Consider the following 27,554-nt stretch of genomic DNA (forward strand, 5'->3'; position numbering starts at 1 on the left):
AGATGTGGATCCCAGACCCAGAGAGAAGTGTAGATAAAGTTTGACCTTTCAGCATGTAGCTCCATGTGTCCCAGGCCTTACCTATCTGTAAAACAGGCAGTATACAACCTTGGAACATTTAGCAAACCTGGTATCTAAGTTATGTGACTTAGACTGCCTGTTTGCATTTTGACAACGTTTGCATTTTACCAATAATCCTTAAGACTTTTTATTAAAGTCACATGAACTAAAAAATATTTAAGTACTTTTCTTTAAGCCAATCAATTAGAGCTCTTTTTATAGACATTACATGCAACACATATATAGCAACACAGAAGATTGAGCACTTGTTAAGATTTTTCATTTGCCAGTTTCTTAATTGGATTACTGGCTTTAGGGTGGAGCCCTTGGAGGAACAGGGCCAGGTATTATGCATTTTTTTAGGACCTAATAAGCAGGCACAGCCGAAGGCAAAGACAAGATCCCTAAAATTAGGGGTACCATTTTATACTGGATCTTGGGTCCTCAAAAGAGGGAGATACTGTGGGAGAAGACTGTGTAGTGTTTCTATGGTCCATTTCATTGCAAGGCCACCCAAAGCCAATTGGCTTATTTTGTAATTAGCCCACACAATGGTTATTCTTTATTTTTATTTTTATTTATTTTTATTTTTATTTTTATTTTTATTTTTATTTTTGAGACAGTCTCTCACTCTGTCACCCAGGCTGGAGTGCAATGGCACGATCTCGGCTCACTGCAACCTCCACCTCCCAGGTTCAAGCGATTCTCCTGCCTCAGCCTCCTGAGTAGCTGGGATTACAGGCGCGTGCCACCACGCCCAGCTAATTTTTATATTTTTAGTAGAGACGGGGTTTCAACATTTTGGCCAGGCTGGTCTCGAACTCCTGACCTTGTGATCCACCCGTCTCGGCCTCCCAAAGTGCTGGGATTACAGGCGTGAGCCACCGCGCCCGGCTTTTATTTTTATTTTTTGAGATGGAGTCTCGTTCTGCTGCCCAGGCCAGAGTGCAGTGGTGCAGTCTTTGCTCATTGCAACCTCTGCCTCCCAGGAGTCAAGCAATTCCCTGCCTCAGCCTCCCGAGTAGCTGGGATTATAGGCACTCGCCACCATGCCTGGCTAATTCTTGTATTTTTAGTAGATACAGGATTTCACCATCTTGGCCAGGCTGGTCTTGAACTCCTCACCTTGTGATCCACCCGCCTTGGCCTTCCAAAGTGCTGGGATTATAGGTGTGAGCTACCGCATCTGGCCGCGATGGTTATTTTTATGTGTTAGCTTTAGTGTAAGTATATAACTTGAAGAAGATTGGACATCTACTTTAAGTGGCTGAAAGATGGGCTATAGGATGTCCAGATAGCTGGTTAAACACAATTTCTGGAGTTATCTGTGAGGGTATCTTCAGAAGAGATTAGCATTTGGATCAGACTGAAGATCTCCCTCACCAATAAGGTGGGTATCGTGCAACCCATTGAGGGCCCCAAAAGAACAAAAAGGCAAAAGAAAGGACAGATTTACTCTGTCTATGATATGGTTTGGCTCTGTGTCTCTACCCAAGTCTCATTTTGAATTGTAATCCCCACTGGTGGAGGGAAGGAGGTGATTGGATCATGAGGACAGTTTCCCCCATGCTGTTCTCATGATAGGGAGTTCTCAGGAGTCTGATGGTTTTATAAATGGCTTTCCCCTGGGCTTTTCACTTTCTCTCCTGCCTGCAGCCATGTAAGCCCTGCCTGCTTCCCTGTCTGCCTTGATTGGAAGTTTCCTGAGGCCTCCCCAGCCATGGGGAACTGCGATTCAATTAAATCTCATTTGTTTATAATTGCTCAGTCTCAGGTAGTATCTTTATAGCAGTGTGAGAATGAATTAATATACTCTGCTTGAGCTGGGTTTTGCAGAACTCTTCTCAAGTTCTGTGAAACCACACATTTGAATAGGACAGTGCTTTTGTATTTTTTTCCTGAAAAGTACAGAAGAGTGATATATGTGAATGTTTACTAAGCAATACCTTTTCTTTCTTTTCTTTTTTTTTTTGTTGAGACGGAGTTTCGCTCTTGTTACCTAGGCTGGAGTGCAATGGCACGATCTCGGCTCACCACAACCTCCGCCTCCTGGGTTCAGGCAATTCTCCTGCCTTAGCCTCCTGAGTAACTGGGATTACAGGCATGTGCCACCATGTCCAGCTAATTTTTTGTATTTTTAGTAGAGACGAGGTTTCACTATGTTGACCAGGATGGTCTCGATCTCTTGACCTTGGGATCCACCCGCCTCGGCCTCCCAAAGTGCTGGGATTACAGGCTTGAGCCACTGTGCCCAGCAGCAATACCTTTTCTATTTAAACTATAGCAAAAGGAGCCATTGTATTTTCTTTAAAGCATGGAATAGTAATGATTTATTTTCCTTAAAATTGCAGATCTTTGGATTAATAGTTGATTTTTTTCAATTTTGATTCTCTATAGTACTTGTTAAATACTGTGTATAATTTGGGATGTCAAGCAGTATGTTTTGTGATCTCATAAGGCATTAATTTAGATTGAAAGCTCAAATCTTTTCAGGAAAATTTCTGTGTCATTCCCTCTCACCCCCACCACCATTTCATTGAAACTGTAGTTCACAGTAGTAATAATGGTGTTATAGTAGATGAAAGGTTTTTTTTCTTTCTTTCTTTTTTAAAAAACCATTAATGTGTAAAATACCTAGCTCAGAGCCACTATGCCAGGAAGTGTGTAATAAAAGTTCATTTCTTCTTTCTTTTCTTGTTTCTGGATCATGGAGTAATTTTATACAAGAAAGGAATAAATTTCAGTCACCCCTCAGAAGAATATTTTGAAATGAGCAATTCTCCTATTTGACTACACAGACTTCTAGTATGCTTGCATAAAAGGGAAAGTCATGTGAGAACATGTGAATTTAGAAGTACTTGAAAATAAAAGAAAAATAAAGGCTGAAGACTTAAAGGAAATGTTAGCAGAATGATAAATGTCAGTTGATTTAAGCTGACAGGGACTCTGTTCTGCTTTATAGCATATTAGGGAGAGCTCATCCTAGCTGATAGCTAGCTCTGGAGCAGGCTTGTTGAAGCTGTTCATAAATTTATTTGTTAGAGACAGTGTGTCACTCTGTTGCCCAGGCTGGAGTATGGTGGCATGATCATGGTTCACTGCAGCCTTGAACCACTGTGCTCAAGTGACCCTCCTACTTTAGGCTCCCAAGTAGCTGGCATTACAGCAGTGTGCCACCTGTTCATAAATTTGAATGATATTTAGTGTCAAGTAAGTGATTTTTCTAAAGATGGAGCAGGGATTAATGCAAGGTGAATGTGCTTCTGTAATCACACAGTTTGGGAAATAAAACGTTATTTATATTCCATATTTCTTTATGTGGTGTCTAGACACTATCTTCATATTCCCTAGAGGTAACCACTGTCCTGATTTAAAACACCACAGATTTTACATGATTTAAAAATATATGGACATCTATTATTTAGCCTTAAAATGGAAGGGGATTTGGTTACCTTGATACTATGCTAAGTGAAATAAGCCATAACAAAACGACAAAGGGTGTGGTGGCACCTGCCTGTAATCTCAGCTACTTGGAAGGCTGAGGTAGGAGGATTGCTTGAATCTAGAAGTTAGAATGCCATGATCACAGCAGTTAATAGCGATTGCACTCCAGCCTGGGCACTATAGCAAGACCCTGTCTCTCTTTCTCTCTCTCTCACTTTTTTTGAAGACAAGTACTAAATGCTTCAATTTTTCTAAAAAAAAATTATTTTTCGAGACAGGGTCTTACTCCGTCACCCACACTGGAGTAAAATGGCACAATCTTCGCTCACTGCAACCTCTGCCTCCTGGGCTTAAATAATCCTTCATTTTTCTCTTTTTAGTAGAGATGGGGTTTCACCATGTTGCCCAGACTGGTCTCAAACTCCTGAGTTCAAGCGATATGCCTGTCTTGGCCACCCAAAGTGTTGGGATTTCAGGCATGGCTGCTGTGCCTGGCTTTAGGTATTCCATTTAAATGAGGTATCTAAAGTAGTCAAATTCATAAAAAGTATTAATAAAATGGTAGTTGCCAGGGGCTGGAGGGAGGGGGAAATGGAGAGCTGATGTTCAATTGGTATAGAGTTTTAGGTTTTTTAAGGTTTTTTTTTTTTTTGAGACAGGGTCTTGCTGTTGCAAAGGCTAGAGTGCAGTGGTATGATCAGGGTTCACTGTAGTCTCAAACTCCTGGGCTCAAGTGATCCTCCTGCCCTGTCTCAGCCTGCTCAGTAGCTGGGACCACAGGTTTGAGCCTGTAAGTTTTTGTCTTTAATTTTTGATGTAGTAAATCTGTGTTGAAATGCAGAATTATCACAGTAAATCTAAGTAAGTTGGAGTGGTATTGTCACAAGGATTGACAGATAGATCAATGGCGTAGAATAGACTTGTATTAGGCTGTTTTTATTTTGCTCTAAAGGAATGCCTGATACTGGGTAATTTATAAAGAAAAGAGGTTTAATTGGCTCATGGTTCTGCAGGCTGTACAAGTATGGTGCTGGCATCTGCTCAGCTTCTCAGGAGGCCTCAGGGTGCCTTTACTCATGGCAGAACGCAGAGTGGGACAAGGCACATCACATGGCAAGAGCAGGAGCAAGAGAAAGAGCTAGAGGAGGTGCCACATACTTCAAACAGCCAGATCTCACAAAAACTCACTCACTGTTGTAACGACATCACCAAGAGGATGGTGCCAACCTATTCATGAGAAATTCACCCCAGTCATCTGATCACCTCCCACCAGGCTCAACTTCAAACACTGAGGATTACATTTCAGCATGAGATTTTGGAGGACAAATACCCAAACTATATCAAGACTTTTTCAGATCCTTACTGGTATGACACTTGATTTATGACAAAAACAGTAATAACAGAGCAGTTGGGATAGGCCTGAGTTTTCAGAGCTTGGGCCTCTTGGTCCCTTAGAGAGGCAATTCTCAAATATTTTGGTATCAGGGCCCCTTTACATTTTGTTGTTTATGTGGGTTATATCTATTGCTGTTACTGTAGTAGAAATTAAAACTGAGAACTTAAAAAATCCTTATTCATTTTGAGAAAATAGACCCAGGTAACACTAACATAAATGGTATACCTTTATGAAACTTTTAAGATTTAGTGAGAATGACATTGTTTTACATTATTTCAAAAATTATTTAATGTCTGGCTTGATAGAAGACAGATGTACCTGCTTCTGCATTCAATCTGTCAAAGTATTTTTTTTTTGTTGAAATGTATGAAAATAATCTGTCCTCAAATAGGTATTTGGAAAAGGGAGAAGCATGTTAATAGCCTTTTCAGATGATTGTAGACCTTCTTTGATACCATACCAAAACTTGGCAAGTGGTAATTTCTTAAAGGTTAATTTTCATATGTAATCTGAAGCCTGATCAGTAAACTTTTTGTTTTCTATTATATTAAAATTAATTTCACTTGCATGATTTTATAATACGATGCCTTGATCATTTAAAAAATACTGATTTTCACTAACTTATGTGGATCATTAAAATGTAAAACATTTTATAACTATCAAAAATTTATATTCATTAGTTTCATCATTAATTTCATTAGCAAAGTCTTATCTATTTGGTGGTAGATGAAGTTTTCCTTTTTAGGACAAGTAACATATCAGTGTTTTTGTGAAAATGATTCTGACCTTGCGTTCTCCCTGAAAGGGTCTCAAGGCCCTCCAGAAGTACAAGGACCACCACTCCAAGAGTGATTGAAGTTACACAGAAACTCTGCGTTGTGATCTAGGAAATTTCTGTTTTCTTTCTGGAAAGGTCTGTTTCTTAGTAGAATCCCACTCTTTACCTACAAATCTAGTAACATCCTGTTGGATTATTGCCATAAACATTTTTTCTGTGTTAGATATTAGGCATTCTAAAATGGAAAACCCAATCCTAGCCTTAAAAAAGTTTTATGTCTATTGAGAATTAGGTAATTTAACAACCATAGCATACTAAAGTAACAATTGTGAAAGTATAGGTGAAAGAAAAATTAAGTTTGCCTTGGTAAGCCAAGGACATCTTCTAATACTAAAATTAGCATTTTAGTGGAGACTTAAAGGGTGGTTAGGGTTGCCAGGATAGACAGGAAGTGCCAGGACCGGTGGCATTTACCGTGTTCTGAGAACAGCAGTTCAGGTCTGCTCAGTGTAATTCAGGAGCGTGGTTGGGATTTAAGAATGTGGTGAGAAAACTGGGCAGTAAGACCATGTAATGCGAAGAAGCTTAGATTTTATTGTGAATAGGATGGGGAGCCATAGACGAATGGGATACAATGAGTTTTCTGTATTAGGAGGATTCTAGACTGGAGAGAAATGAAGCCAAAGGCAGAGCAGTCTTGATAACCCCTTGGTTGAAAGAGATACTCAGGGGCCAAATTAGGGCATTTGGGGGATAAAGATGAGGTGGAAAACATCAAAAGATATTTAGGAAACAGATTTGATGGGTTTAAGGGGGTTGATTACATTGGGGAGTAATTTAGGTTAGAAGCATAGGCCCTGGAGTCAGACAGACCTGGGCTCAAATCCTGACTCTGTCACTTAAAGGAATGGCTCTGGACAATTACTTAACCCAAATCTCAGCTTCTTCACCTAGAAAATAGGGATCGTAATTCCTGCTTTATAAGACCCTTAAGAAGCTTTGATAAGATACGTGCAAAGCTCTTGGATTTTGAGTAAACATATGGAAGCAACTTTTGTTTTTGTGAGGATGACTCCCAAGTATCTGATTTAGGCACCTGGGTTGGTTCCATTCACTAAGGAGGGAATGCAGGTAGGGGAGAGCTGGTGTGGAGTGGAGGAGGGTCAGGGCAGGAGCTTACCTGGGGACTTGTGGAAGTATTTGATAGAAACTTCAAGTGCAGAAGGGACACCTGGCCTTGGGGAATTTAGTAGACCTAGATTCAGGCCCTTGAATGAGATGTTCTTGGGGTGAGGGAATAGGAAAGGGTACATAGAGTATATCAATTTGCTAGGTCTGTCATTAACAAAATAGCACAACTAGGTGGTTTAAATTTAATGACATAAATTTATTTTCTCACAGGTCTGGAGATAGAAGTTGAAGACGAGGGTGTCGTCAGGTTTGGTTTCTTCTGAGACCACTTGCCTTGGCTTGTAGATGCCACCCTCTCCTTTTGTCTTCACATAGTCTTTTCTCTGTGTGTGTGTATGCCTGAGTCCAGATTTCTTATTGGATTAAGATATACCCTGAAAATCTCGTATTAATTTAATTACCTCTTTAAAGACCTTTTTTCCAATTATTGTGATGTTCTGAGGACCTGGGGATTAGGGCTTCAACATATGAATTTTGGGAGGACACAATTCAGCCCCTAACATAGAATGAGGGGGCTGTATAAAACAGGTGGGGGAGGGGAGAGGACTGCCCAGAGAGGTAGAAGGCAAACACGTGAGTCTGTGAGAAAAAAGGGAGGGCTCTAGGGAGGGAGAGTCAACCGCACATCTCCCAGATTCCTTTTGTAGTCACTGATACCAAATGGTTTTATTTTTATAAATGTTTTCATTTTCTGAAATGGAGGCTTTTAATAGGAATGCTGAAGTAAATGTTTAATAGAGTTGCCCTAGTCATACTCACTTGCAAAATGGTTATGAATCAGAGTCCATTCTATGAAGTTTTTATGCCAGAAAGTACTGAATACCTTCTTGCTGTGGTTTGACATCTACAAGAGAATGGCCTTGAAATGCATTTGTTCAAGCAGATGAGACATCATGACTAATGATTTAGAAATCATAGTTTCCTGTTTAAAACTTTCCACCAAGACTCTTTATCATTACTAAATTCCAACTGCATGGTAGTTTCGAATGCTCAAGTTTTTCGTAAGGAGGTTTAAGGATAATATTGATAAATTCAGAAATCACTTTGCTATGCACCTTGTCCTTCACCCTTTCCCCAATTTCTATTAATAATTTATCAACAAGTCCTGCTAATTCTGCTTCATATCTCAAGTGTATTTACTTTTTTGCATGTCTGCTGCTACCAGCTAGTCCAAGCCACCACCAGCTCTGCCATGGAGCCTTTTAATTGGACTCCCTGCTTCCATTCGTGTCCTCTCTAGAGAAATCTTGAAACAAACAAAAAAGCAAGTCATGCTGTGTCACTTCCTGATTGAAACCCTCAGCACCTTCTCATTACACTTGGAGTAAAATCTAGACTCCCTGCCATACCTACAAAACCTGCTTGATGAACACCCTGCCCTCTTGCCTGCCCTCCTCTTCCACATCTCATTTCATGAGGCTGCCTTCTGCTTGCTTCCTGAGGATACAGAGCTTGTGGCTGCCTCCGAGCCTTGTTGTGTTTGGCGTGCTCTCCCCCTGGTTTTCAAGTGATCCTCCAGTCTCAACTTAAATGTCACCTTGGCAGAGGTGCCTTCCTTCACTGCCAGAGTTAAAATTGTGCCTTCCCCCTTTCATATTCTAGCATGTCATCCTATTTGTTTGCTTATTTTGGAGAGAGTCTTCACATACATTGCCCACTTGAATATTTCAGGGTTTTGATAATGAGCACTGGCAAGAGGGAGGAGTGAAATTATAGTAGATTTTAGAGAGAGAATAACCCTTTACAATGTTATTTGGTCCTAAGAAAGTGCAGTTGAGAAAACGATTAGATTTCACACAGTATTTGGATTTTATAATACAAATAGTTTTGTTTGTAGCAAAACTGAGCAGAAAGTAAGAGAATTCACACATATACTCTCCCTCCTCCAGTTCCTAGCCTCCCTCACCAACATCAGACACAAACGTAGGACATTTGTTAACAATTAATGAACCAGTGCCGACTCATCATCTTCAACTAGACTAAATTGTTTAAATTAGGGCTCACTCTGTGTTGTACATTTTATGGGTTTTGACACCTGTGTAATGACATGTATCTACCACTACAGTTTCATATATAATAGTTTCACTGTGCTAAAAAATTATCTGTCTTCCACCTATTTATCCTCTTTTTCCCAAAACCTCTAGCAACCACTTATCTTTTCACTGCCTCCATAGTTTTGCCTTTTCTAGAATGTCATATAGTTGGAATACAGTATGTAGCCTTTCAGATTGACTTTTTTCATTTGGTAATAGTAATTTAAGGTTCCTTTATGTCTTTTCTTTTTGGTTTGTTTTTTTGATACGGAGTTTTTTTCTTGTCGCCCAGGCTGGAGTGCAGTGGCGTAATCTCAGCTCGCTGCAACATCCGCCTCCTGGGTTCAAGCGATTTTCCTGCCTCAGCCTTCTGAGTAGTTGAAATTATAAGCATGTGCCACCATGCCCGGCTAATTTTTGTATTTTTAGTGGAGATGGGGTTTACCATGTTGGCCAGACTTATCTCAAACTCCTAACCTCAGGTGATCCTCTCGCCTTGGCCTCCCAAAGTGCTGGGATTACAGGCATGAGCCACCACATCTAGGCCCTTTATGTCTTTTCATGACTTGATAGCTCATTTCTTTTTAAAGTGGAGTAATAGTGTTGTCTGGATTTACCACAGTTTATCCATTCACTTATTGATAACATCTTGAATTGCTTCCAAGTTTTGGCAATTATGAATAAAGCTGCTGTAAACATCTATGTGTGCCAGTTTTTCTGTGGACAAACATTTTTGGTTCATTTTGGCAACTACCAAGGAGTAGAACTGCAAGATCACATGGAAGAGTATGTTTAATTTTGTAAGAAACTTCCATCAACCTGTCTTTCAAAGTGACTATACAATTTTCTATTCCCAACTGCAACAAATAAGAGTTTCCGTTGGTCCATATCCTTGCCAGCATTTGGTGTTGCCAGTGTTTTGGATTTTAGCCCTTCTAAAAACTGTGGAGCAGTATCTCGTTGTTTTAATTTGCAGTTTCCTAATAAACATATGATGTTGAGCATCTTTTAATACGCTTATTTGCCTTCTGTATATCTTTGGTGAGATGTTTGTTCAGCCGTTTTCCCCATTGTTAAATTGTTTGTTTTCTTATTGTTGAATTTTACAAGTTCTTTGCATATTTTGGGTAACAGTTCTTTTATCAGATATCTTTTGTAAATATTTTCTCCTAGTCTGTGGGTTTTCTTATTCTCTTAGCACCCTATTTTATGTTTTTAAAAATATTTATTATTGGCCAGGCGCGGTGGCTCAAGCCTGTAATCCCAGCACTTTGGGAGGCCGAGGTGGGTGGATCACAAGGTCGAGAGATCGAGACCAACCTGGTCAACGTGGTGAAACCCCGTCTCTACTAAAAATACAAAAAATTAGCTGGGCATGGTGGTGCGTGACTGTAATCCCAGCTACTGAGGAAGCTGAGGCAGGAGAATTGCCTGAACCCAGGAGGCGGAGGTTGTGGTGAGCCGAGATCACGCCATTGCACTCCAGCCTGGGTAACAAGAGCGAAACTCCGTCTAAAAAAAAAAAAAAAAAGTATTTATTACTTACTAAAGTGATCTTACTTGTTTGCTGTCCGTCTCCTTACACCACAGCACAGGGTAAGGGCCGCTAAGGGCCTGTTTTGTTCTCTTCATTCCCAGTGCCTAGCACAGCGCCTGGTTTTCGATGCAGTTGGCAAATACTTGATTGAATGAATAGATAACAACTGTTGACATTTTCAGTTTAGTTTATTCTCATTGAAAATGGCATCAAACTGATTTGAGTTCTTCCATCTTCTAATTTAAAAGTTAACTTTCAAATTTTTACTGTAATTTTTAAAATTAGGGATAAAGGTTAGCCACTTGCAGTAGCATGAGAGCAATTTTTGCTGTGGTTCAGGTGAAGTTGATTGTATATAATTGCTGATCTATGTACTTGCTTTGCCCTCTCAAGAGTGGTTCGGATTTACTCTCCAGGACGTAGTCACAGGACTGGGCATTGAAAACAGGATGGTTTGTCAGTCCCACAAAGCTTTATGGGATGGGTGCTACCTGCTGGGCACTGGAAATCTCAGTATTTACACATATATCTCCACAGATACACATACACACATGTTGTACCTTGTAAGGTAAAAAACTACATTACTCAGATTCTCTGTTCTTGATGGCTTTATTTCTATTTTCTATTTTATTTTTTTGAGATAGGGTCTTGCTGTGTTGCCCAGGCTGGTCTTGAACTCCTGGGCTGAAACAGTCCTCCTGTCTCAGCCTCCCAAAGTGGTGGGATTACAGGGGTGAGCCACCACGCCCAGCCTCGATTGCTTTTTTGTTAGCCGGACTTGCTAAAGTTGGAAAATGATCTGTGTTCTCCCTCTGTACTTCTTTTCTTTTCCCTCTTTTTTTTTTTTTTTTTTTTTTTTTGAAATATTTGTGGTAGTTTTTGGCTTTATCTATTTTGGTATAATGTTCACTGTGTTATGTTCATAACTACTATATTGTTTGTCTTTGTCTCAATTAAATACTTTTTGCCTTAAATCCAACTCTTCAAATATTTCCACTCTGCTTGTGTTTGTTTAAATATTCCAGGTCTTCTGTCTTTTAGGCTCTTTGCTTTTTAAATTACTGCTCTTAAAAGTAACATCCATTTGAGAGGTTTTTAAAAATCCTTTGAGAAGATATTGTAAAAGGTCTTTTAATTTTCAGTTGCTGCATAACAAACCAAATTTAGTAGCTTACAACTAAAATGATTTTGCTATCTTTCATGATTCTGTAGGTTGACTTGGATCGGCTGATGGTTATTTTGCCCCACGAATGTTCAGCTGGTACTGCAGTCATCTGGTAGCCCACTTAAACTAGAATGTCCATGACAGCTCATTCACATGGCTAGTGCCATGGTAGGGGTGACTGGGTTCAACTGGAATATTGGATCAGTGGGGCATCTCCTTCCCACCCATCTTTGGCCTCTTCTTCACAAAGTGGCTTCTTACATGGTCTTCTTATGTAGCAAGGACTCCACCAGCAGGATAACCATACTTCTTACGTAGTGGCTTAGGGCTCCCAAGAGTGCCAAAGTGCAAACTGCCAGGCCTCCTTAAAGTGAAGGCATGGAACTGTTCCAGCATCAATTCTGCCTCCTCCTGTTGGTTGGCTGTTCCTGTTGATCCCCTTGGTGATGCTTCCTCTGGTTGGGGCTGAGGGGAAGCTGACAGGAGGATCCTCCAGCCTGTGCCAGCTCAAGCAGCTGTTGCATCTGTTTAGCAGACTGTCCTTTGGCTCTAGAAAGGGTTTAGTACTTTGGAAAAGGTTTATAAACTATTTGCCTTTAGAGGCCAAAGTCACCCCTTTGTGTATCCAAGGAAAGCTCAGACTGCTTTCCTGAGAGACCTTGGCCAGTGTTTTGTGCTACCTTCCTGTGGCTAACAAGTTCCTTGATTTTCTTTTTTTCTTTTTTGTTTTTAAGTTCCTTGATTTTCAATAGGGATTCAAACCTTGCCTTTTGGCAAACTGTAAAGCAAGTAAATCTGCCCTTACTTGGCTATGTAGTGAACTGATTGAACTTGAATTTATTGCAGAGAATGGCACATCACATTTTAAAATTTTCACTTCTTGCCAGAAGACTAGTTCTAAGAGGTAACATTCTTGCAGTTAGCCTAAAATCCATCTCTATTCCTCTACAGTGCCTTTTTGAATTTTTGTGTTTTTGTGAGGTTGGGGGCTACTTAACACTCTTCAAAAGACAGCTGAAGGGGCCGGTAAACTGAATCGGGTTGAAAAGGAGCCCCTGCTGTTCCCAACTCACCCCTGAATACATCTCCTGCCCCCCCACTCACACCCCCATCCCTGCTTTGACGTGGAAGGGCTCCGAGGAGACTTGGTTGATCCTCATTGCCCGAGCACTCCACTGAGTCAAGGTAGTTGTCAGAGAATTTCATCCTGAGACCTCACTCTTTTGGCTGCTTATAAAAATAATTCTTCTGGGTTTTTTTTTTTTGGTGGGGGTGGGGTGGGGTGGGTGTATGAATGTAGCTTTCATAGTTGGATGTTTTAAAAAAATAGTCATTTGGCAGTTGGGAACTTTCTATTTTTGTTATTTTTAATTCTCAGGATATTTATGACACCAGCCACTCGAGAGAATCTGTTTCTGAGCTGTGGCTAGGGCTTTCTGAGGCTTCGTGTATTCTCAGCAGCTGTTGTCTTCCTCCTCAGCGGCAGGCTTGCCTTTGTTCATGGACACTCTGGACCTTGTTGCTCCTCAAGCTTCCCTGTCCGCTGAGCAGATAGGAAGCCGCAGCTGATATGTGGCACCTTGAGGAAATACCCAGTGAATGACTATGTCCTGTTGTGCTCTAACTTTATTTCAGCCTTATTTCTTCTCTTAAAATCATTTTTCATTTATCTTCATTTCCTCATCTATTTATTTTCTTCTCTTCTAAAGTATGTATATTTGTTAGCTCCATCATCCTTTTTGTAATGAGCTAGTGTAAAAATAAGTAAATAAATAAGAACCATCCTAAATATTTTAAGAAACCATCCTTTTGATTCCCACTTGCTACCTTAGTCTTAGCTTTGGAATTGCTGTCCTCTGGCAGTCCTGCTGCATTGCTTCCTCTCCCCCATCTGCCTACTCTGTCGCAGAGAGATTTTTCTGTAGCTCCTCATCTGCAGAGTCCAACAGCTCAGAGTCGAGGGTCTTTCTTAGCAGTAATCACCCCCTGTGCTGCCGCCTCTCCATTTCTGGGCCTGTTTCCTGTGGGTCCTCTCCTGTGCCTTATACGTCAGCAGCTCTTGTTTCTGCCCACTCTGCCTTTGTTTGCCATTTCCTGGATCTGAAGCTGTTCTCCTACTCTTTCACCTTTCTCTGCTCGAGGTAAACTTCCTCTGTGAAACCTCTGCTGATCCCCTGCAGCAGGGTTGACCACTTCCTGAATGTTACTTCCTCTCTTGGTGCATATGTATGGTTGCACTAAGCAGGCTGCAGCTAGCCCAAAGATACCTTTGTTCAAATTAGAAAAAGACACCTACCCCTTCTTCAAGATACTTTATAGTACTTCCAACTCTTGGCAAACTGTCAGATTTTTGATATCTGCAATGTGCATGGTGCCCTGCAAGAGTTGTGCAGTGTACAGCCGTGTAGTTGTATGTGATAGATCTGTCTGTGTTATAATTATTTGTTTAATTGTCTATTTTCCTCAGGATCAAGGAGAATTCCTTATATCTTGATAGTATTTTTATATTCTTACTGTCTCACCAGATCAGACCCTCAGTGACCATTTGCTAAACAAAAGAAGGAATGAAGGTATAAATATATTCTCACCTTGTCTGGAAAAATAGCAGGAAAGGCATGCCTGCCAAGGCCTTTTACACTGAACAGTAAGAATGTATTTTAGCTCAAGACACAACTTTCACTTTTTTTTTCTTTTTTTTTTGAGATGGAGTCCCACTCTGTCACCCAGGCTGGAGTGGAATGGTACAATCTCAACTCACTGCAACCTCTGACTACTGGGTTTAAGCAATTCTCTTGCCTCAGCCTCCCAGGTAACTGGGATTACAGGCGACCTCCACAACACCTGGCTAATTTTTTTTTCTTGTATTTTTAGTAGAGACAGGGTTCCTTCATGTTGGCCAGGCTGGTCTTGAACTCCTGACCTCAGGTGATCTGCCTGCCTTGGCCTCCCAAAGTGCTGGGATTACAGGTGTGAGCCACTGCGCCTGGATTTCACATTTCAATATTGCTTTAATCAGATATCTTAAAGCTAGCGTACTACCGTGGTTGAAAGAGCAGATGCTGGAGCCAGAGTTTGAATCCCAGTTCCACCACTGTGCCTCAACGTACTCATCTGTAAAATGGGAGTGATAATAATAGTTCCTACTTCAAACGGTTGTAAGAATTAAATGAATCATTTTTTGTAAAGTGGCTTAGAATAGTACAAGACTCATAATAAGAATCAGAAGTGTTAGGTATGATCAATATTGTTAAAGTCCATGTATAGATTTACTATAGTATTATTTTTTTTTTAACTCTGAAGTGCTGTTTTCACTCTATTCTGTTCAGCTTTTATTGCTAGCATCTTGCTTCTGCCGGTCCATCCTCCTGCTGATGGCATCATGTTTGTGTTGTGGTCAAAGCACCTGCTGCCTGCGGTTCTCCCTTGCGCACACCAGTTCTTTGGTTGCTGTAACAAAAAGTACATCGGACACAGATGGGAAACCTGCAGGCTTTGTTTTTTCTTCCTAATTTGGCAGAAGAGGGAGTGGAAAACCAGGGCCTTTCACAGACAAATCTTGTTTTAGAGTTTAAATTTAACTTCTTCTTCATATTCTAAAGCTGGAATTGGTAATAAATCTTGGCTGTATGCGACTAGACAGAACTGGGCTTTAAAACATTTTAAAATGATTTGAATGTAAAATCTTTTCTAATTGCAAGACAACTGGCCTTTGATGATTTTCAAGAGAGTTGTGCTGTGATGTGGCCAAAGGTAATGGAATGTTCCAAGGCCAAGTTCCTCATTAGAACCTGCCAGGGTATTCTTGGGTTAGACAATAGAAGAAAGTCACTCCTTGAGTAGTTATGGTTTCTTCTGGTCTTTAAGATTCACTTGTGGCTTTAACTTACAGGAGGGATGGGATGGACATTTTCTACGCTGTTTCCGGCTCTGTCTTTCTCATATGTCTCATGCTGGCCTTAGAAACTGTAACACTCGGGGAACCTCTGCATAACCCAGTCTGGCTGCCTTACCCTGTTGAGCTCTTTTCAAATTAAGCAAGATCTGACTAATACATTCTTCAGAGATGCTCAGACCGTTTTCATTATGAGAACTAAATGGCTTTTCCAGATCACATTACTGTAATTGACTTTACACTCATCTTGATACTTAGGTATCATAGGGTACTAGCTAGAATCCTCATAGCAGTTGCTGTACATTTGTTTGTGGTTTCAACAGCCTTTTCTTAGTTGAATAAAACAACATATAAGTAAACAATAGAAAGATGATCTAAAATGTCACCCTCCTTCATTTGTTAAATTTATCAAAGCCCTTTATATACATAAACCTGGATTAAATATTTTCGTATAGAACTGGTCAACTGTAGCCCGATTGAAGGATATGTTTAGTTATTAGTTCTCAGAATATCTACCTGAGGAACCTTCTCCAACAGGGTTTCTATGGATTCATTTACATTCAGGGCTTCAGAAATGATGGGTGGACAATTGTTAATACTCTCTGTTCTGGAAGGTGGAGAAGCAGATGGTGAGAATGTGTTCCAGCCGGCAAAGGAACTCACATCATACCTAATTTTTCTCCACTGCATTATCTCTGACCCCATTAGGACACATCAGAGGCTTTGTTTTGTGAAAGGAGCATAATTAAAATCGAAGTTTAAATTTTTAAGTAGGGAGACAAACAGGACGTTTTCTCCTTTATCTAAGACTGGAATTTCCATGTCTCTCTCAAATCTCTATTCTTTTTGGAGAAATGTCAGCAAAGATAGACAGGAATTTACCTAAATCTCACTTAGGGTGGGAATGCCTTGATGGTCAAAGCAAACTGAAAACCCACAGAAATAATTTGATTCACAAATGTATTTTGTTAGCAGTTTTAAAAAATTGATTGTCAACATTTAGAATCCAGGCAATTTCACATAAATCAGATTTCTGGCCCCTCTTGATAAATGGAAAGATCCAGTGAGTCTGGGGCCACATAGCTGCAGTCAGCTGGAGCCAAGTTGAAGCTGTCTCCTTGGCTGGGCCTTAGGCTCTTGTCTTTGCAGTGTCTGCTGTCTTTTATGTGACATGTTTGGCCCTGTGGGCATTTGAATTGTGACCCCTCTCCTGTCCTTTCCTGCCCTACTCCTATAGCTCATGTCCTACTGTTTTATGGTCAGGTATTTTACAACTTTTCAGAAAGGCCCAGGCCGCTGTGAGCAGTGGTTAAATGGACCCCAGGAAGGAGGAGGGTTGGCTCCCACGTGCTGCTCCCAGTCCTACCCGGGCCTTCAGGGGACGGGGGCTAACGCCAGGGTGGATGTGGTATGCTGTATTTGCTGAGCTGGCACCCCTCTGTCTGTTCATTGAGCCTGAAAGTCATAACCAAAGTTTCCTCATCCCGAGGATGGGGCATTTTTTAAAATATGAAAGAAAGGAGCCAGTGACAAGTGACAGTTCCAGCCCATTTGCAGGCTTACAGGACCAGCCATTGCCACAAAAGATAAGCTTCCTGTTTACCAGTTGGCCTGAGACAAAGTGGTTGTGCTTCCTGGCCACGCGGGGCTTGGCACACAGTCTGGGCTCTGTCTGTCAGGATGGTGGGCTGAATGCTCGCTCTGTGCTGGGCCGGCTGGGGGTGGCAGGGCCCCCACAGCATGGGTCCTGGACATGGGCCACTCTCGAGAGGGCACCCCCAGGAGGGCACTCGATTTGGCTCCAGAACCAATCCTGGCATTTGGAAAGGAAGCAAATGAGGCAGGGCAGCTTGGCCTCCTTGCTGGTTTCCTTAACGTTCCTTTCCTTGAGGGGTCCAAGCCAGGTAAACCTCCTTGGCACAAAACTGGGAATCCTACAGTAAATTTGTATCTTTTGTTTTTAAGCATCCATGAAGCAGGATGTCAATGTCTTCGGCAAAAATGTTCATTTATGGCAGTGTGCTGATTACTGGGGGCACTTCTCTTGCGTATTTCATCATACAAAGTAAGTATCCTGCGAGGCGCCTGCAGCCTGACCTCCTCCTACCATTCCTGCTCCTGCTCCTCCATCAGAGGAAATACTTGAGATGCTTTCAGTAGATTGGAGAAAGGATGAGAGCGTGATTTTAAAGGCTAGTCCACCATTTCATTGGCTGTAACTTCCTCTGCATCCTGCAGTCTCAGTTTTTCCTGAGAGCAACCAGTACAAACAAAAGGGCCAGGCCTCATTTGCATAAGAAGCCTAGTAGAGCACGATGGGCTTTCAGCCCAGTGCGCACACAGGGGCTCCAGTCAAGATTCTGAGATTATATAAAGAAAGGACAGAGGGAAGGGGAATACCAGATGGTTCACAGGTGGGGAAAGCTGTGGCTATGTGTCCGGTGTTGTCAGCCTTTTTTTGCACTTCATTCTCTGTTGTGGATTTAATGGAAGAGGGACCATGAGCAAGGGACCTCTGGCAGGGGCAGGAAATAAAAGCAGAGCCCACACTGGCAAAATCCTGACAGATGCAGCTTCCAGCCCCACTGCACTCAAATTTGAATTTGTAAAGATAGGCCACAATTACTGTCAGCAGCCAGGACATATAAGGTCATTTTAATGCTACTGGTGGCAAAGCAGCAGCAGTTTTTTCTAGACTGACTTTTTTGAGGCTCCTTATCTTTACCCAGCTTAGCTCCTTATCCACTGGGCAACATTTTCACTTCTTCCCAGGATGTGAGTGTCACCAGGAGACAATTAAACAGGCTCCAGTGTCCTCTCCAGCCATTCTGCACCTTCCTGCAGAGTTGGTGGATTTGCCGAGGCTGGAGGGGGCCTCAGATGAGCATTCCCAGGGATGATTCAGACTAATAATTTGGCCTCCTCTTCCTCTGCCAAAGGGACAGGGGCAAGACCTGAGAGGAACGGGTGCGTTTTTGGGTCAGGTTTCAGCCTTTTTCCCTTAGGAGGCTGCTAAGTGGGTGAGAACTGGACACTGTAGCCGACTGCCTGGGTTGAATGGTTGAATCTCGGCTCCAGCTCTTGACCAGCTATGTAGCCTTAGGTGAGTCTGTCACCTTTCTGGGTGTTAGTTACGTTAGTGCCTGTGCATGAAGTAAGAATTGAATCTCACAAGATGAGAGCTATTGAGCATTGTGAGATGTGTGAAATAATTGAGAACAGTGCCTAGCCTTAGAAATCACTCAACAAAAAGAATAGCTGTCTGGACCCAGCTTCTGCCCCTTCTTTTCCTATTATGGCTGGCACCTTGTTCATGACTGTGGTATTCCCTGTACCCCTTACTCCTGGGAAGCAGCCCAGGAGGGGCACGCCCTTGGCCTCTCAGGGTCGGGTCACCCTCCCTTCATTAGTGTAATGGGACGTATGGAGGGGAAGCACTTTCTTTTGCAAAACTGAACACCCTGCTTGAGAAGTTCTGCCTCTGCTCTCTCACTTGGGCAGCTGATTATTAGAATTTACAGCTTCAGGGATGTGCTGCCTGGAGTTCCCATGTAGCCTTTGTGCTCAGAAGGATTCCTGAGACTGAGAGGAGTTTGACTTGAAATGTTGGCTTAAATCTCGATGAATGAACATTCTCATATCCTGCTTCTTGGCCTGAGGGTTTTGTTGTTGTTAATGGTGTAGTTTTTCTATTTTATGTCTCAACTTAGTGGAAGGGGCAATGTTTAGAAGTCAGGTGTTATGGATTCTGGCTTCAGCTTTGCTGTGGACCAGCTGCATCACTTTGAATAAGTCATGGTATTATAGGACTTTAGATTTGAGAGGAAACTTAGAGAAGAGCTGATCAAACCCCTTAGATGTAGAAATAAGGCAATGAATGAGGGAAGAAAGATGAAGATATTGAGGCACAGAAAAGGTCTGTTTGAGGTCAAGGCCCAAGATTATCTGCACATCCCTGCAGACACTGCCTGCCTGTGCTTTGGATTTTGAGTCTGTAAAATGGACAGTTTAGAGAAGATGGTCCTAATTATTTGTCCATCCACAAATTTCATGTTTCTGGTTCCACTCCATACATCAATTGTATTATTTAATTTTCTATCTAGTAGATTCTACCTGACCAAGTTCAATAAGGAAAATAAAGTGTATATTTCATCCTTAGAGACTCATTCCAGTAGTTTATATTACAAGTTGGCATTGGAGCAGCTGCAGAACCATCCCGAGGCACAGGAAGCTCTGGGCCCTCCTGTCAACATCCACCATCTCAAGCTTATTGGCAACGAAAACTTTGTGGACATTGCTGATGCCAAGGTAATGTGCTCTCCCTGCAACCTGGAGGCTGGTGCCTGCTGAAGGAGTGGAGAGTCTATTGTCACCTGGAAAGTCTTGGAGGAAGCTGGAGTTAAGGATTTGGGATGGGAAAATCTAAGTAAAGCTGGGTTTAGCACCTTTAAAAAAAGGTTTTTTTATTATGGATTTTAATGTTTATATAAACTATATTTTATGTTGTTATAAATTATTTCTATATACATTTCTTCCATTTTGGGGAATTGATGTGGCAGGGAATGCAGTGGGTGTGCTGAAGTCACCATCTTGAACTGAAGATAGTAGAGAAATGACCAGTGGTGGTTTGCTACCATGTTGGCTTTGATAGTGCTCAGCACTTTGGGAGGCCAAGGTAGGAGGACTGCTTGAGCCCAAGAGTTTGAGACCAGCCTAGATGATACAGCAAGACCCTCTATCTATCTGTCTGTCTATCAAGACCCGTCTTTATCTGTTTGTCCATCCATCCATCCATCCAGTCTAATCTGTCTGTCTGTCCATCTGTCTATCAAGACCCGTCTTTATCTATTTGTCCATCCATCCGTCCAGTCTAATTTGTCTGTCCGTCCGTCTGTCTGTCTGTCTGTCTATCATCTGTCTGTCTGTCTGTCTGTCTGTCTATCTATCTATTTATCATTTAGCCAGGTGGCATACCTGTAATCCCAGCAGGAGGATCACTTGAACCCCAGGAGTTGGAGGCTGCAATGAGCTATGATTCATATCACTGCACTCCTGCCTGGGGGACAGAGTGAAACCCTGTCTCTAAAATAAAAGCAAAAAAAAAAACAAATCCATCTGTATCTAGTCAGTGCTCATTCAAATGTTACCAGCTCTTTAAACTTTGATTTTTAAAGTGGATTTATTTACATTGCTTCCACAGAATACCAACCCATTTTTTGAGCCATATTGTTTCGTACTTGATCACACTCACTTACATGTAAAACACATTTGTTCTGCTATTTAGCAAGCATGCTTTCAGTATATGCCCTGGTTTGAAGAATGATTCTAAGCTATGTGGGGAGTAGAGGTACAGAAGGCTTTCGGGGGTTTACAGTTGAAAACTCCTGAGTAAGACAGGGTGAGGCAAACCCTGTCACTGTCATGCAGGCCTAGATGGGAGTGGCTTGAGGCCTGGGAGATGGCTGTGAGGACTTTGAATGGTGGAGAGGAACACCCTGTCAGTGTGACCTTGCAGTGGAGGCACAGGTGGGCAAGGTAGGTGTGGGCAGGTAGGAGGGACCGTGGCCACCAGAGAGCCACAGTAGCATCTTAGAAGGTGTGTGTGCTTGACTCTGGCAGCAGAAGCCCATGAAGTATTTGGAGGGTAAGAGTGAGGTTATCTGACCTTATTTATTGTTATTTTTATTATTTTCTTAATGGACATAGCTCTAATGAGACTTATTTTTTTTAGCTGCAAAAGCAATTTGTGCTCTGGTATTCTGATTAAAATACTTTTAAAAGAAGGTGAATTTGTGTAGATTGGCAATGCCCAGAGACTGGCTATCGGGAGCCACCTTTAGGAGAGAGGTGTGGCCGCACTGGTGTGCAGTGGTGAGAGCATGAACTAGAGGTGTGGCCTGGAGAAGCGAGAGATGGGTGTGACGTCCATTGTGGCAGACTTGATAACAGTCATGTGTCAGGAGCGGGTGGGTCAGAGGTGAGGCTCCAGTGTCCAGCATGGGTGTGAGTGGAAGGACAGCAGCGACACTGCGTGAGACAGGACACCCAGGAGGAGCACAGGGAAGGGCTGGGCATGTGTGGAGTGCTCACTCTGTGCCAGGCCACTGGATTTCTCCCCTGGTATGGCAGAGCCCCGGTGTGCTTCCCCATCTTTAGTCAGTTGGCTAGACCGTAGCAATGCTGAGAACTTGGAAAGCCAGTGGGTAGGTCTGGCTGTTGCATTTCTCTCAGCACAGGGCCCAGCTGCAGCACTGAGAAAGTACACGCCAAAGTCGCCTTTGCTGGGGCTGAGAGCAGCATCAGTTTCATGATCTCGTGTTCAAGGAACCCCAGTAAGAGTAGGGTGAGGTCCTGCTGGTGTTCGTGGGAGCTTTGTTCTGTCCAGCCTTCACTTTGGCCTGGTGGTGCTGAGAGGGCGCCTTCCTGGGCTTCCCCACATCCCCAGGCCCTTGGCCGTGCTGTGACTGTGCTGGCTGTGGTGCTAGGTTCTGGCCTCTACTGCTGCCGAATGCTGTGACTCCGTAGTGACAGGAGTTCAGAGTCTGCTGCACCAGAGCCATCTGGAGTGTCAGCGCTTGTCTTCCAATTTGTGGACTGTTTTTGACATTCTGTCAGGGTTCTTCACTTACTTTCTTTATAATGAACTGTTTATAAGGATGCCTGTATGTAGCACGTGCCCTCTTATCTCAGGCCTCTATTTGTAGTTCTTACGGTTTTTCCAGAGGTGAGATGTTTCAGTTATTCATGAATGATTGTCGTACACTGGGATTTTTTCCCAAGTATGTGTGTGACATAGTCAACAATGACCAACACTTTGCTTTACCAGAACTTCTGCTTTAATCTTCGGCAAGGTCTGGCTGGCGAAGGAACCAAACTGTGAAGTGTTACATCTACCCACGCAAGTGCAGCTGCCCGTAGTTCAGACATTGGCCTCTCAGAGTTTGCTGGTCTTCAGAATCCTTCTTGCTTCTGCCCTTTTATTCCTTTCTTTATTTCTTTTTTTTCCCCAAAGTATCCAGATGGTCACTGTATACTCTGTTGCTTAGTTCTGTCATCTCCAGAGAAAAGTTGTAGCTTGACTCTAACAGTAGGACCCTGAAGATTTGTTTGTTTGTTTTTTTTTGAGATAGAGTCTTGTTCTGTTGCCCAGGCTGGGGTGCAGTGGCATGATCTTGGGGCACTGCAGCCTCCACCTGCTGGGTTCAAGCGATTCTCCTGCCTCAGCCTCCTGAGTAGCTGGGACGATAGATGTGCACCACCATGCCTGGCTTTTTGTATTTCTAGTAGAGATGGGATTTCGCCATGTTGCCCAGGCTGGTCTTGAATCCTGGCTTCAAGTGATCTGCCCGTCTCAGCCTCCCAAAGTGCTAGGATTACAGGCGTAAGCCACCATGCCCGGCCAAAGATTTGTTCTTGAAGTATGATTAGGTGACTGCTCATTCACCTGAGTTGTGGAGCCATGTCCCAAATCCTGTCCCTTCCTTCAAGTGTGTTTAAAGAAAGAATTTTGGAAAGCACAGATGTGTACCTCAACAGTTTCTTCTCTTGGTGGCAATTTGGAATGGGTGGGATGTTCCCTCCCTGCCCCTGCCCTTGCCCCCACCCCAAGAGGTATCTTTGGCCATCTCCAGGGGCACAGGAAGGCACTCGGGAGCTGCCTGTCTGATGACGGGCTTCCTTGTTACTGTGCCTGTGTCCCCTCTGTGAGGCTCTTACCTTTGGTTTTCATGAGAAACCAAAAACATTGCATTCACTGTTTTTTTTTCTAAATCAAATGTAATCAAACTCCCCGGTCATGGGCATGGCAGCACCTGGCAGCATCCCTGTGGTGCGAGCCCAGCCTCTGGTGCCGGGATGAAGGAGAAACTGAGAACTCTGTGATGTCTTTCCCAAACAAGCCTTCATGTGTTACGTTTTCTTTAAAGCCTGTTCTTTAGGGTCCAGGTCAAAATATGTACCAATTTGCTGGCAATAGGTCCCCCTTTAAAACAGTGAATTTTTTTGGGGGGGGATTTTATTATGAAAAATTTCACATGTACAAAAAAGAGAAAAGATTTATACTGTGATCACCTATAGCTGGTACCTGGATTCTACAATTAGGATTTTGCTCTGTTTCCATGAATCTGTTACTTTGATGGATTACAAAGTAATTTTCAGACATTATACATTTCATCTCCAAATACATGGTTCCTTTTTTTTTTTTTTTTTTTTTTGGTAAAATTTACATTCTTGAAAGGCACAAATCCAAGTGTCCTATCTGATGAGTTTTAACAGGTACACCCAATTGTGTCACTCAAGCCGTTATCTAGATGTAGACTGTTCCCAAGCGCCTGAGTTGCCTTGTGCCCCACCCAGTGGGTCCCTTCTCACATCTTTCAGCTCTACCAGAGGCAGTCATTTTTCTTTTTTTTTCCCCCAGCATAGGTTAGCCTGTTCTAGAATTTAACACAAATAGTTACATACTCCTCCTGTGTAAGGCCCTTCGACTCAGCATGTTTTTGATACTCATCCATGTTGCTGCATGTATCAGGAGTCGCTCTTTTTAACAGTGGACTTTTGAGCTGTCATTGGAAGTACTCAGAGCACTGTCATGGAAGTGCTCCTTGCCAAATGGAAGGGCTGCCGTTGACCTCACCAGCCATCCAAAGAGGGCCAGGACATTTGGAAAATCAAGTGGATTCTCCAGCTGGGCTGTTAGAAAACCACTTGCTTCTGTGGAGAATCACTGGCTTTTATAGGCTTAGCTTTAGAAAGCATCGTTTTGTCATCTCTGAAATGACAGTGTATCCAATTACATCTCTCCTCTCTGTCATTTTACACCCACAGTTGAAGATTCCTGTCTCTGGATCCAAATCAGAGGGTCATCTCTGCGTCCACTCAACCAGAAGTGGCCCCTTTCAGAGGTATTCTGGGAAGGTGACAGCACTGGGGGAGTGGGAGGAGGACTTCCTAATAGAAGCAAGCCCGACTCCATTTTTATTTCTTGTTAAATGGCTGTGGGCATAGGAAGAATTAGTTTTCAAGCTTGAAGCTGAAAGCTTTGTGGCCTGGGCAGCAAGCCAGTACTGTGGCTCTTAGCTGGGTTCAGTTTATCCATACAGTCTACTGAATTGCCCTCTACTTATGCTGTTGAATTTGTAAAACTTTACAGTTATAGTGATCTAGCTCTATCATAATTTGATGCTATGGTACAGCTTCTCACTTGACTGCCTCAATTGTTACAGATGAATAAAGGGCATGGACTCTTGTTCCCGAATTTATTCATCACATTCTTTGCATAAGCTCTCCACCCCTTAATTGGCTTTGCTTTTCTGGTTGCCAATAGCTACATCCACTCACTTCCTCCACGGGAAGCCTCTCTCAGAGATGTTTGCTGTTTAGCCAGACTGTGTTTTAATTCCCAAGGACAGAAGGAGCAGGCAGCCCCACCTAGCTCACCCTGGGCTCATTGACCTCTGAGCCTGGGATTAGTGCATGAGCTGGCTGGATTCCAGGCCAGGAACTGAATTAGGAAATGATAAACTGCTCCTTCTCCTTCCTGATGTCCCTTCCATTTGCCTGTCAGTCATTTTTAAGCCTGCCTTGGAAATCGAAGCTGGTTAAATAATGAGAGCCGGTGAAATGTTGACGCATGATGTTGACACAGCACTCAAACAAAATCACGTTTAAAAAAATTTAAGGCATTATTCAAAACAACTGCTTTCCCCGCCCCTTTTTTTTGACTATGGCTGTTGCCTCAGCGCTCATGGATTAGAGAGAATACTTTTGGTTTCTCTAAGGTGGCACCTTAACGAGGTCTTCTTAGAGCTCAAGGATGGTCAGCAGATTCCCGTGTTCAACCTCAGTGGGGAAAATGGTGATGAAGTGAAAAAGGAGTAGAGACGACCCAGAAGACCCAGCTTGCTTCTGGTCCAGCCTTCCCTCATCTCCACCATGTGCCCACTGGTGTGGTGGCCCATGTGAGTGACAGATACTCCTGCAAGCCAGTTTTCCAGCCACCAATAGGATGACTGTACATGCCATCATGTGGTAATTTTGGTATGAATCTAACTTGGGCACAAAAAAATGCTATTTGTCATTTTTAAACTGAATCAGAAAGAAACTCTTAATAAATTTAAGATGATTTATTTGAAAGTGCTTTGTATAAAAAAGCACAGGATAAAGGGAATCAAAATTAATAAAACATTTGATCTTTGCTAGTTCTCATTTCTTTCCTTTCTCTTCTTCCTTTCCCCTGGGATTTCCAGTTCCTCAATACAAAGCCTGAGGCTTAGTAGTACTGAAGGAATTTTTTTCTAAATATTGACATGAGAATGCTGAGGAAGACTGCTTTTGTTTTTCACTTTACCTTGAATTCATGTTGTTAAGTAGCTTGTGGACATTCTCTATCACTTTGGAATATTTTATTTGCTTTGTTTATATTTATTTCTATTTCAGACACCAACCATCTGCCCAGTTGAAGATTTGCAAAATAATTGCTTTTATTCTAAACATTTTGAAAGCTTAGAAAATTTGTATGTGTACATGTACAGTTAATGTAGGAAAGTTAGACAGGTTCTGGCTGGGCACGGTGGCTCACGCCTGTGATCCTAGCACTGTGGGAGGCTGAGGCGAGTGGATCACCCACCTGAGGTCAGGAGTTTGAGACCAGCCTGGACAAAATGGTGAAACCCATCTCTGCTAAAAATACCAATAAATCAGCCAGGGATGGTGGTGGATGTCAGTAATGCATGCCAGCAACTTGGGAGGCTGAGGCAGAGAATCACTTGAATCCAGGAGGCGGAGGCTTTAGAGAGCCAAGATTGCATCATTGCACTCCAGGCTGGGCAATAAAAGTGAAACTCCATCTGAATGAATGAATGAATAAATAAATAGCTAGCTAGCATGTTCTTATCCTTCTGCTTTCCACACAACATAACCACATGTTAGAGAATTGTATCCTTAGGCTTTATTAGTCTTATAAGGAAACATACTATAAAGCAGGAGAACTTCCTTCTGAGCAGCAGAACCTACAAAACAGAAATCTGTGCTTTGAAGTCAGTTTAACTCTCTTAGTATTAGCAGGCTTAATGTAATTGTAGTTGGTTGTCTACAATGAAGGATAGCCATGCGCTCTCTTCCTACATTCTTAATATTCATTCAAGAGAAGCCTTTCAGAAAAAAAAGAGCTTAAATATATTGGTAGAGAATGAGGTCTTCAGTTTTTACAAGTTATTTCTGGAGTTGTTTCTTTAAAAACATATTTGTGCGTTCTTTGAGTAGATTGATTATACAGTGAAAAGTCTCTCCCTGAGAGCACTTTTGTCAGTGGGTTTAGATAAATATTCGTCTCTACAGTCTTTTAGAATAAATGGCAGAGTACTGTACAGTTTTGTGCTTTTTAAGTTACACACTGTCCTATTGTGTGTATGTTGTGAATTTGTGTTGCTTTTTGCTCTCTAACAACTTTTACTTCATTTTAGTGTTTGAATTTTTTTGGTTGTTTCTTTGCTATGGCCAAATTGTAGAAAACCAGGGCTTAGGTTGGCCATCTGTTCTGAAGTAAAAACAAGTGTAGAGTTTGAATTAAGAAGCTTTCCTGCCGGGTGCGGTGGCTCAAGCCTGTAATCCCAGCACTTTGGGAGACCGAGGTGGGTGGATCACGAGGTCAAGAGATCGAGACCATCCTGGTCTACATTGTGAAACCCCGTCTCTACTAAAAATAGAAAAAATTAGCTGGGCACGGTGGCGCGTACCTGTAATCGCAGCTACTCAGGAGGCTGAGGCAGGAGAATTGCCTGAACCCAGGAGGTGGAGGTTGTGGTGAGCCGAGATTGCGCCATTGCACTCCACCCTGGATAACAAGAGTGAAACTCCGTCTCAAAAAAAAAGCAGCTTTCCTAATCCACCTGATAGGAAATAGTATTATGTAGTGAAAAGCTCCTTGATTTCTATTTGAAAGCCACTCTCTTGGGTATTTCTTCTGTTCACATTTACTTCCATGTGTGCACTTAATGCCTTCATGGGTGATTCTGAACAGGCTGGAACCTGGTCCTTGCAGTAGACACTGTCTTTCCTG

The 27,554-nt window shown here is 42.4% G+C and overlaps 1 protein-coding gene across 1 annotated transcript; it reads left to right on the top strand.

Annotated features, from left to right (window-relative positions):
• Window positions 1-7,122: 7,122 nt before the first annotated feature.
• Window positions 7,123-25,695, top strand: COA1 (cytochrome c oxidase assembly factor 1). Its single transcript, XM_074379779.1, is given in 4 exon segments — window positions 7,123-17,565; window positions 19,656-19,804; window positions 24,323-24,399; window positions 25,276-25,695. Coding segments are annotated over 4 exon segments (642 nt in total). The 5' UTR covers window positions 7,123-17,249; the 3' UTR covers window positions 25,376-25,695.
• Window positions 25,696-27,554: the final 1,859 nt, after the last annotated feature.

Source organism: Saimiri boliviensis, chromosome 10 (genome assembly GCF_048565385.1).
Source record: "Saimiri boliviensis isolate mSaiBol1 chromosome 10, mSaiBol1.pri, whole genome shotgun sequence".
Classification (NCBI taxonomy): Eukaryota; Metazoa; Chordata; class Mammalia; order Primates; family Cebidae; genus Saimiri; species Saimiri boliviensis.